General features: G+C 45.8%; 1 protein-coding gene across 1 annotated transcript; it reads right to left on the bottom strand.

Annotated features, from left to right (window-relative positions):
* Nucleotides 1-353: 353 nt before the first annotated feature.
* On the bottom strand, nt 354-1,568 carry LOC129926876 (uncharacterized). Its single transcript, XM_056033348.1, has one exon. The coding sequence runs from the start codon at nt 1,566-1,568 to the stop codon at nt 354-356; it is 1,215 nt and encodes a 404-aa protein (XP_055889323.1).
* Nucleotides 1,569-11,589: the final 10,021 nt, after the last annotated feature.

The raw sequence follows: 11,589 nt of genomic DNA, 5'->3' as shown, positions 1-11,589 counted from the left end.
CGCACTAGGGCACCGTGTTGAGAACTCTATTCTCTGATAACACGGACAAGGAAAGCGGCAGTCCTTCTCAAAGCTTCTCTGTCTCCGTACAGAGCCAGCTCCTCATGCAAACCAGCTTCTGTTTCACTCAAATGGCCTTGTTTAGGGTGTAGTTTTGCGCACTCGTAAAGGATGTGGTTAACTGTTTCGACGTCGTCCTGACAATGCCTGCAGCGTGAGTCGAAGTTTGGCTTAAATTTAGCAAAATAGGCACCGATTGGACAGTGTCCCGTTCGGTACCTAGCGATTGTTACCTGTTCTTCCCTATTTAGCTGCCACCATTCGTCCGATTTTGAGGGCCCTTTTAAGTTTTGTCAGACTTCCCTTCCCGTATTACCGTTTTCCCAGCTTTTGCTCCATTTATTTCTTGCCCATTCGTCCACTATCGTACGCGCCTGCTCAAAAGTCTGTGGCTCGTCCACAGGGTCCAGTTTTGTGCCGAGCTTGGCTAATAAGTCAGCTTTCACATTACCCTCCACATCCACGTGTCCAGGTATGTATTGGAATGTCGTCCGAATTTTGTGTTTTTCTTGGAGGCGTCCCACGCACGCCAGTGTTTTTGCCAGTGGTTCCGGGAGCGTATCTGCAGGGCTTTCAATGGCTTGTAGGCTCGACAGAGAGTCTGTAAACAGTACAATAGGACTGGGTTGTGCTGTTTTCTCGTTAAGTCGTTCTTCAATGTACTCTACTGCATTTTGAATTGCAACCATTTCAGCTACGTAATTGCTCCTGCCAGAACACGCACCTAGAATTTCATCGTTCTCAATCGTGCCAGGGAATTGAACCACCACACCATACCCAGAGGTTTTTTGTCCGAGGTTCTCTCTCGTGGAACCATCTGTGTACACTTTAATGTAGTCAGCTGGGTACTGGGAGACAGTTTTCCTGGCAGTGTTTCGTAGGACAGTTTGTGTGCATTTCTTGTTAACTTCTGGGTCAATCAGCGATTTCCTCACCTCAGGGACTCCAGGAGCATTCGCCGGAGAAGAAGCCCCATGCAGAGCGAGAGCTGCTCTGTTCTGGGGTAAATCGACTTCTTTGGACAATTCCCGCACCGAGTGCATGAAAGAGTTCCGCTTCAGCCGATTTCCGCCCTGCCAATTGTCGACCAGACTCCTGACTGGGCAGCCCTCTTCTAGCCGTTTGAATTTTTCATAAGCAATTATAACGGCTCGCTCCCTTCGTAATCTCAGTGGTGGGAGATTTGTCATGACCTCACATGCCGCAGTTGGCGTCGTACGAAATGCACCACAAATGAGTCTAATTGCTTGGTTCTGCACTGAGTCCAGCCCCGCTAGAGACGTTTGTGAGGCATAGACCTGTGCAAGAGACGAGTACTCCATCCTCGACCTTACCGCTCCAATGTAGAGGGCCCGTAACACGTTCGCTTTGGCCCCCCACTTGGTCGTGGCTAACCGCTTGACTACCTTAAGGCTCTCTGACGCTTGCTCTCGCACTGTTCTCACATGGTCGGACAAACCCATTTTTGGGTCCAGGGTGACTCCCAGGTATTTCGGCTTGGCTTCCATCTTTAATTCGGTACCATTGATTGAGAGAGAAATCTTTTCTTTATAGATATCTTTGCCAAGAGTGAAAAGGGTCCAGACTGTTTTCGCACAATTAACCTCCATATTCCACAAACGTGTGTAGCAAGAAATCGTGACTAGGTCACGTTGGATTTCCGCAGCTAGAGCGGCTGCGGATCTCCCAGTTTTCCAGATCAGCAAATCGTCCGCAAAAAGTAGTGAGCGACACCCTAGGCGTTTGGTCAAATCGTTGATGAATACCAGAAAAAGTGTGCATGAGAGTGACGAGCCCTGGGGCAACCCCTGTTCGAGTACCTTCTTATTAGACAACTGCTCGCCATAACGTGTTTGAACTAACCTGTTCGTTAGGAAGCTTTTTATCCATCGATACATATTGGAGTTTACCCCAAGGTCCATCAACTTGAGCAACAATCCTTGTCTCCAGACTCTATCGTACGCCTGTTTTAGATCCAGAAAAACCGCGAGTGTCGACTCACCCTTCTTCTCCCTTCCGCCTCTCTGAAAACCGTCTGCCACCTCTTGCATAAAGACTGTAACCTGGTCCATTGCGCTACGCCGCTGTCTGAAACCACCCTGTTCCTGACAAATTAAATTGTGGGACTCTAGGTACCACGTAAGCCGTCGGTTAATAATTCTCTCCGCAATCTTCCCCACACACGATGTGAGGGAAATTGGTCTGTAGCTCTCAGGGCTGTTTGCATTCTTGCCCTTTTTAAGGATAGGAACAATGGTAGCCAATCGCCATGCCTTTGGGAAGTCCCCTTGAGTCCATGTCCGATTTAGTAAGCCGTGAAGTTTTAGGAGGCCAATCGTTCCAAGATTTTTTAGCATCTCAGCGCTGATGCCATCTGGCCCCACTGCCTTGTGTAGTCTCGCCTTTTTTATCGCGAAAGCCACCTCCATCATGGTAAAGGGCTCTGAGAATGTTTCCGTCCCAGCCTTGCTGTCGACCCACTTGCGTTTTTCATTGGCTCTTCTAACACGGTCAAGGGCCATCGACACGGAAGATTTTTTTTTTTTTTTTTGTGTGCTTTGGAGACTCCAGCAAAGTGTTTGTTCAAAGCCTCCGCTCTCTTCTTGTCAGTAATAACAGGGCCACTAGGCGTTTGCAGGGGCTCCGCTACCCTCGGTTCCCCCACTCCAGCCAAGTTGTTTAGTAACTTCCATGCCTGTCGTCCATCCGCGAGGTCCAGGTTCGCACAGGTCTCCGACCACTTTTTTAACGACTCTTCTGACACCGTATCTCTTACCAATGCCGTGAGTTTATTGTAGGCTCGCCTCGTCTCCTCCGTTTTTTGTCTAGCATGCAGTCTCCGTGCTGCTTTTCGTTGCCGGACAAGACGTGCCAACTTTCGAGACCAAAAGGATCGGTACTTGCGCTTACCACTGGTTCGCGGAATGGCCCTACGAGCCGCAGATAAAAGAGCCTTCACAAAGAGACTGTAAGTTGCGTCAATATTCTCAAAATCAATATCAAGTCCTTCCAGGAGTGTATCTGATGAAATCCTGAAAAGCTCCCAGTCCGCCTTAGCGTACACCCACTTACGTCTAGGGCAGGCTGTTTGTTTTGTCGTTCCGAGATCAATTGAGACCATTAGCGGCAGATGATCCGATCCCAAGTCCCCCAGGACGTCTAGTCGACTCTTAGCAACTATGTCCGCAGACGCCAGGCACAAATCTGGTTTCGATTCCCCTCCATGCCCGGAGTGAATGAATGTGTTTGGAGAATCAACGTCGTTAAGGAGAACCAAATTTGTTCCGTCGCATAAGTCGATTACTTTCTGTCCCGAGAGATCGGTTGTTGTACAACCTATAACCTGGATTTTGGCATTGAAATCACCCGCCACTATCGTTCTGGTACTGGAGAGGCTTTTGCTATCGAGTGTAAGGACACTTCGCGGTGGATTATAGACATTTAGGCATTCAAATCTCTGTCCATCTTTAAATATTTCGACCAAGAGCGTGTCGGTCTCACCACATCCCCGTGAGGTGGCTCCCTTCACACGAGCAAGCAAAGGGTTCCTGACAAAAGTGACTAACTTCTGACATTTTACACAGGAACAGGTAAAGGCCGTGAAGCCCGAGAGCGAGGGCACACAGCTCCGTTTCCTACCAGCGTTGCCAGCTTCCTGCACCAAGAACGCATCGACCTCGAGTTCCGACAGCAGTCTCTCAATTTCAGGCTTTTTAAGGCGCAATTGCCTATTCGCATTAAATGATATGATTCTGAGTTGCCCGATACCTTTAACATGTTTGGGCTTAGAGGGACCGTCCCTCTTGCGTTCCTTTTCCTAGCTTTTATTGGTCACATTTGGTGTGGGGGTCACGACTTCCCCGTCCGTGGTTTTTGATGGGTAGCTTGGCTCGACTTGCGTCGAGGGGCGCTGGCCACCCTGCAGCAACCCTTGGTTAGTTTTTGCTGTCAATATCGGTGAGCTTAGTGGGCGGACATCTTGAAGAACAACGACGGTAGCTAACTTATCGGACATCAACCCGTCGTTAGGATTGATAGAGCGGGGCCTATCGAGTGAGTAATGCCCATACTCGGGTTTAATAGATACAATTTGTAAAGCCATGTGAGTGAAATACCCGAGTGCGGGCGAAACTGGTTGCATGTTAGACTGTTGGATTCGATCTCCTCAAGTGGGATCAATGCTACCTACTCAGGAACTCGGGTTCGCTGAGCTAGCTTCCAATGTCACGCTTGCCGCGAATACCTTGTGGTATAATGAGTGGTTGTCTAGACTCGTTGCTTTCACCGCCAGAAAGTTCGACATCAGTGGGGCGACTAGATGCAATGTCGTACATCCGGAAACGTACCTTCTAGAGCCTACGGCATTTATGGGGCGCGCCTAGCATTCCGGCGCACCCTAATCCAGCTTTTAACCAGGCACCCACACATTGGGTTGGACATCCTGGATTTAACAAGCTCCATCCACTTGGCCTTGAAAACCGTAGACGGAGGGGATCCCCGTTAGCCGCTGTTAGAGGCGTTCACAGCGTTACCAAAGTCCGCCGTGAGGAGGCCAGGATCACCAATAGGACTTTCGCTGCTGATCCAACACATTATGTAGCTCTAAGAAACGTTCGTGTCCCTAAAACGTTCTGGTAGCACTTGAACACTAAGTGGCTACATGGCCAGATATATATGCAAGTAAAGTAACATCACTTAGATGATTGAGCAACAGCCTTGTCAACTCTTAGTCAATGGCTATTGGATATTACCAGACAGTGAGCTCAAGTCCTTGCTTATCGAAGGAAAACCTTCACACAATTCGAGCTTTGTTTTCAAGAGTTGTAATTTAAGAAAATGTGAAAGAATTCTAGTCTTACTTCTTCTTATCTTCTTATCTTATATATTTTAGACGTTACTTCAAAAAAAAAAAAAAGAAGATAATTACGTCCTACGCATTTCATGTGTCAATCTAGTCATGTATGTTAATCAATGACTTAAACTCTGCTAAGTCGTTGGTTTTCCTAGCTGATACAGGCAACCCATTCAATTCTCTAATGGCACTAGGAAAAAAAGAGAACTTGTACGAATTTGTTCTTGTTTAGGATACTCTCCCTCTGGTTCTAATGCTCAAACAAAAATCTTTTACCCAAAGATTACATTTAATACTTAGCAAGGAAATTATCACTGCGGTGTTGACGTTTTCAGTAATACAATATGTAGATCTATCAGACAATGTGCACCCTTAAGTCTTGCCAGACGATGACCCTATTGATCAGTGATCAGCTTTCTGTTCTGGTGCGCCAGTGATCAGCTTTCTGTTCTGGTGCGCCAGTGATCAGCTTTCTTTTCTGGTGCGCTAGTGATCAGCTTTCTGTTCTGGTGCGCTAATGATTAGCTTTCTGTTCTGGTGCGCTAATGATCAGCTTTCTGTTCTGGTGCGCCAATGATCAGCTTTCTGTTCTGGTGCGCCAATGATTAGCTTTCTGTTCTGGTGCGCTAATGATTAGGATTCTGTTCTGGTGCGCTAATGATCAGCTTTCTGTTCTGGTGCGCAAATGATTAGCTTTCTGTTCTGGTGCGCTAATGATCAGCTTTCTGTTCTGGTGCGCCAGTGATTAGCTTTCTGTTCTGGTGCGCTAATGATTAGCTTTCTGTTCTGGTGCGCCAGTGATTAGCTTTCTGTTCTGGTGCGCTAATGATTAGCTTTCTGTTCTGGTGCGCTAATGATCAGCTTTCTGTTCTGGTACGCTAATGATCAGCTTTCTGTTCTGGTGCGCTAGTGATCAGCTTTCTGTTCTGGTGCGCTAATGATCAGCTTTCTGTTCTGGTGCGCTAATGATCAGCTTTCTGTTCTGGTGCGCTAATGATCAGCTTTCTGTTCTGGTGCGCCAATGATTAGCTTTCTGTTCTGGTGCGCCAATGATCAGCTTTCTGTTCTGGTGCGCCAGGGATCAGCTTTCTGTTCTGGTGCGCCAGTGATCAGCTTTCTGTTCTGGTGCGCCAATGATTAGCTTTCTGTTCTGGTGCGCTAATGATTAGCTTTCTGTTCTGGTGCGCTAATGATTAGCTTTCTGTTCTGGTGCGCCAATGATCAGCTTTCTGTTCTGGTGCGCCAGTGATCAGCTTTCTGTTCTGGTGCGCTAATGATTAGCTTTCTGTTCTGGTGCGCTAATGATTAGCTTTCTGTTCTGGTGCGCTAATGATTAGCTTTCTGTTCTGGTGCGCCAATGATTAGCTTTCTTTTCTGGTTCGCTAATGATCAGCTTTCTGTTCTGGTGCGCCAGTGATCAGCTTTCTGTTCTGGTGCGCTAGTGATCAGCTTTCTGTTCTGGTGCGCTAATGATTAGCTTTCTGTTCTGGTGCGCTAATGATCAGCTTTCTGTTCTGGTGCGCTAATGATCAGCTTTCTGTTCTGGTGCGCTAATGATCAGCTTTCTGTTCTGGTGCGCCAATGATTAGCTTTCTGTTCTGGTGCGCTAATGATCAGCTTTCTGTTCTGGTGCGCCAATGATCAGCTTTCTGTTCTGGTGCGCCAGTGATCAGCTTTCTGTTCTGGTGCGCCAGTGATCAGCTTTCTGTTCTGGTGCGCCAATTATTAGCTTTCTGTTCTGGTGCGCTAATGATTAGCTTTCTGTTCTGGTGCGCTAATGATTAGCTTTCTGTTCTGGTGCGCTAATGATCAGCTTTCTGTTCTGGTGCGCTAATGATCAGCTTTCTGTTCTGGTGCGCTAATGATCAGCTTTCTGTTCTGGTGCGCCAATGATTAGCTTTCTGTTCTGGTGCGCTAATGATCAGCTTTCTGTTCTGGTGCGCCAATGATCAGCTTTCTGTTCTGGTGCGCCAGTGATCAGCTTTCTGTTCTGGTGCGCCAGTGATCAGCTTTCTGTTCTGGTGCGCCAATTATTAGCTTTCTGTTCTGGTGCGCTAATGATTAGCTTTCTGTTCTGGTGCGCTAATGATTAGCTTTCTGTTCTGGTGCGCCAATGATCAGCTTTCTGTTCTGGTGCGCCAGTGATCAGCTTTCTGTTCTGGTGCGCTAATGATTAGCTTTCTGTTCTGGTGCGCTAATGATTAGCTTTCTGTTCTGGTGCGCTAATGATTAGCTTTCTGTTCTGGTGCGCCAATGATTAGCTTTCTTTTCTGGTTCGCTAATGATCAGCTTTCTGTTCTGGTGCGCCAGTGATCAGCTTTCTGTTCTGGTGCGCTAATGATTAGCTTTCTGTTCTGGTGCGACAATGATCAGCTTTCTGTTCTGGTGCGCTAATGATCAGCTTTCTGTTCTTGTGCGCTAATGATTAGCTTTCTGTTCTGGTGCGCTAATGATTAGCTTTCTGTTCTGGTGCGCCAATGATCAGCTTTCTGTTCTGGTGCGCTAATGATTAGCTTTCTGTTCTGGTGCGCTAATGATCAGCTTTCTGTTCTGGTGCGCTAATGATCAGCTTTCTGTTCTGGTGCGCTAATGATTAGCTTTCTGTTCTGGTGCGCCAGTGATCAACTTTCTGTTCTGGTGCGCTAATGATTAGCTTTCTGTTCTGGTGCGCCAATGATCAGCTTTCTTTTCTGGTTCGCTAATGATCAGCTTTCTGTTCTGGTGCGCCAGTGATCAGCTTTCTGTTCTGGTGCGCTAGTGATCAGCTTTCTGTTCTGGTGCGCCAGTGATCAGCTTTCTGTTCTGGTGCGCCAATGATTAGCTTTCTGTTCTGGTGCGCTAATGATTAGCTTTCTGTTCTGGTGCGCTAATGATTAGCTTTCTGTTCTGGTGCGCCAATGATCAGCTTTCTGTTCTGGTGCGCCAGTGATCAGCTTTCTGTTCTGGTGCGCTAATGATTAGCTTTCTGTTCTGGTGCGCTAATGATTAGCTTTCTGTTCTGGTGCGCTAATGATTAGCTTTCTGTTCTGGTGCGCCAATGATTAGCTTTCTTTTCTGGTTCGCTAATGATCAGCTTTCTGTTCTGGTGCGCCAGTGATCAGCTTTCTGTTCTGGTGCGCTAGTGATCAGCTTTCTGTTCTGGTGCGCTAATGATTAGCTTTCTGTTCTGGTGCGCTAATGATCAGCTTTCTGTTCTGGTGCGCTAATGATCAGCTTTCTGTTCTGGTGCGCTAATGATCAGCTTTCTGTTCTGGTGCGCCAATGATTAGCTTTCTGTTCTGGTGCGCTAATGATCAGCTTTCTGTTCTGGTGCGCCAATGATCAGCTTTCTGTTCTGGTGCGCCAGTGATCAGCTTTCTGTTCTGGTGCGCCAGTGATCAGCTTTCTGTTCTGGTGCGCCAATTATTAGCTTTCTGTTCTGGTGCGCTAATGATTAGCTTTCTGTTCTGGTGCGCTAATGATTAGCTTTCTGTTCTGGTGCGCTAATGATCAGCTTTCTGTTCTGGTGCGCTAATGATCAGCTTTCTGTTCTGGTGCGCTAATGATCAGCTTTCTGTTCTGGTGCGCCAATGATTAGCTTTCTGTTCTGGTGCGCTAATGATCAGCTTTCTGTTCTGGTGCGCCAATGATCAGCTTTCTGTTCTGGTGCGCCAGTGATCAGCTTTCTGTTCTGGTGCGCCAGTGATCAGCTTTCTGTTCTGGTGCGCCAATTATTAGCTTTCTGTTCTGGTGCGCTAATGATTAGCTTTCTGTTCTGGTGCGCTAATGATTAGCTTTCTGTTCTGGTGCGCTAATGATCAGCTTTCTGTTCTGGTGCGCCAGTGATCAGCTTTCTGTTCTGGTGCGCTAATGATTAGCTTTCTGTTCTGGTGCGCTAATGATTAGCTTTCTGTTCTGGTGCGCTAATGATTAGCTTTCTGTTCTGGTGCGCCAATGATTAGCTTTCTGTTCTGGTGCGCTAATGATCAGCTTTCTGTTCTGGTGCGCCAATGATCAGCTTTCTGTTCTGGTGCGCCAGTGATCAGCTTTCTGTTCTGGTGCGCCAGTGATCAGCTTTCTGTTCTGGTGCGCCAATTATTAGCTTTCTGTTCTGGTGCGCTAATGATTAGCTTTCTGTTCTGGTGCGCTAATGATTAGCTTTCTGTTCTGGTGCGCCAATGATCAGCTTTCTGTTCTGGTGCGCCAGTGATCAGCTTTCTGTTCTGGTGCGCTAATGATTAGCTTTCTGTTCTGGTGCGCTAATGATTAGCTTTCTGTTCTGGTGCGCTAATGATTAGCTTTCTGTTCTGGTGCGCCAATGATTAGCTTTCTTTTCTGGTTCGCTAATGATCAGCTTTCTGTTCTGGTGCGCCAGTGATCAGCTTTCTGTTCTGGTGCGCTAATGATTAGCTTTCTGTTCTGGTGCGACAATGATCAGCTTTCTGTTCTGGTGCGCTAATGATCAGCTTTCTGTTCTTGTGCGCTAATGATTAGCTTTCTGTTCTGGTGCGCTAATGATTAGCTTTCTGTTCTGGTGCGCCAATGATCAGCTTTCTGTTCTGGTGCGCTAATGATTAGCTTTCTGTTCTGGTGCGCTAATGATCAGCTTTCTGTTCTGGTGCGCTAATGATCAGCTTTCTGTTCTGGTGCGCTAATGATTAGCTTTCTGTTCTGGTGCGCCAGTGATCAACTTTCTGTTCTGGTGCGCTAATGATTAGCTTTCTGTTCTGGTGCGCTAATGATCAGCTTTCTGTTCTGGTGCGCTAATGATCAGCTTTCTGTTCTGGTGCGCTAATGATTAGCTTTCTGTTCTGGTGCGCTAATGATTAGCTTTCTGTTCTGGTGCGCTAATGATTAGCTTTCTGTTTTGTGGTAGGTCAATGCTTGGTGTAGCGTATTCTGTTTCTGTGGCCTATCGCTAACGAGGGTGTCATGTGGCCAGCACAACGACCAACCGCTTTTACTTTTTCCCAACTAATGTCAGGTACCCGCAACCCATTAGAGTGGACTCAGATGTGCCCAAGATCCCGAAATTAAAAATCCCAATCATCACCAGGATTCAAACCCAGGACCCACGGTTCGTAAGCCAAGCGCGTTATCTCATCGCACCTCATAACTTCTTTTATTTAATCACTTTGTTTCACTGCCATGTGCTGACATATAACAGTAGACAAACAACAACAACCCAACTTTGTGAATGTATTATAAAATGAACAATGACAAGAAATATTTATTAAGTTATTTTATTAGATATTGGTTGTGGAACATTGATAGTGATATTGATTCGTAGTAATAAAAGCTAAAACTAATATCAAGCTTCAATACTAACAGTATTCGTTGAATAGTTTGTTTCTTTGTGTCAAATTCAAGATACAAACACAATGTTTTTATAAAACTTAGAAGACATTGACTTTGATGTACAGTTTTTACTGACAAAAAAAGTGGGCACTCATCTTTGAGAGTCACGTTGACACATGTAGTGTCAGCAGTACCGTGGTGAGCACTGGTCAAATCAGCTTGGACCTGTCAATAAACAGACTGGACGCAACACTGTACCGCTCAGACAACGGGGCTAAGTAGGTTATAATAACACCCTCCTTCCTCCGTGACTCCTACTTCCAGAAGCACACGACACCCGCCCCCCCCCCCCCACCTTTACGCATTGACAGTAAGCTGGACAATGCGGAGTTCAATGTCACACTGACCAATGAGAAGTTTCTCGCCAATTATCGAAAGAATGCGAGAAGACAATGAAAGAGGATAAAGGAGAGACTTTCGACTAAGTAATCCTCTTCAGTTTGAGACAAGGATGGATGGTCGCCACTTGTTGCTAATAAGCTAGTAGTTTGGAAAGTCCTTGCGAAACACATACTTCTCTATAACAATGTTCGTGAAACACATACTTCTATATAACAATGTTCCCTCAATTCAATGAAGGATGCCGCCCACTTGACATGATTTCCAGGGCGACCACTTCATCAAGTTGTTGCCACAAGAACGTGACAACGTCTCGGATGTTTAGGATGTAACTCTTTAAATTATAAACACCATTGTCCTATCGTGTCCTATCGTGTCCTCTCTTGTCATGCCTTGTCATGTCAACAGAGTGCATGTACGAGTGTGCACAAAAGGACTGACGTAGGTTGACGTGAGTACTTAACATACGACTCTAGGGGGGTGGGGGATATCCTGCCTTGAACCCTCTCGTCTAATTTTAAAGTAACCTCTTTCAAATAAAATTCTCTAGTGGTGTTCTTAGACATTCACTTTTTAATTATTTTTTTGTTACTTCAAACAACAGTTTGACCATATGATTTTAAAAATTCAAGAAAACTGTAACCAATTCTTGAAACAACAAAACTTTGTTTTTCTGAAATGCTCCCAGAATTGGTGACAGATAGGACCATATGTCATAGCCTCTTGAAAGGATATAATTATTATCTCATCTCTGCCTGTGGTCCCTTCTTCAAAAAGCATTTAATCATTCTCTCATTTTAAACTAAAGAACGTATAACAGATTTCAGAAAGAAAAAACAAACTAAACGTGAACTGCAAATAAACACTACATCTATAGAACAAGTGAAGGGATATAAATATCTAGGCGTTATCATTAATAACAATCCTTCATAGGAACACCATCTTGGAACTCTGACAAAGAAAACAGCCCAGAGACTTTTATTTCTATACAAACTCAATAG

The sequence above is a fragment of the Biomphalaria glabrata genome, chromosome 6, assembly GCF_947242115.1.
Source record: "Biomphalaria glabrata chromosome 6, xgBioGlab47.1, whole genome shotgun sequence".
Classification (NCBI taxonomy): domain Eukaryota; kingdom Metazoa; phylum Mollusca; class Gastropoda; family Planorbidae; genus Biomphalaria; species Biomphalaria glabrata.
The sequence above is the reverse complement of the archived record's forward strand: the minus strand, read 5'-3'. Positions and strand labels throughout refer to the sequence as shown.

Bases quoted from the DNA above. Each gene is read 5' to 3' on its own strand.
- LOC129926876 (XM_056033348.1), bottom strand. From the start codon at position 1,568: ATGGAAGCCAAGCCGAAATACCTGGGAGTCACCCTGGACCCAAAAATG.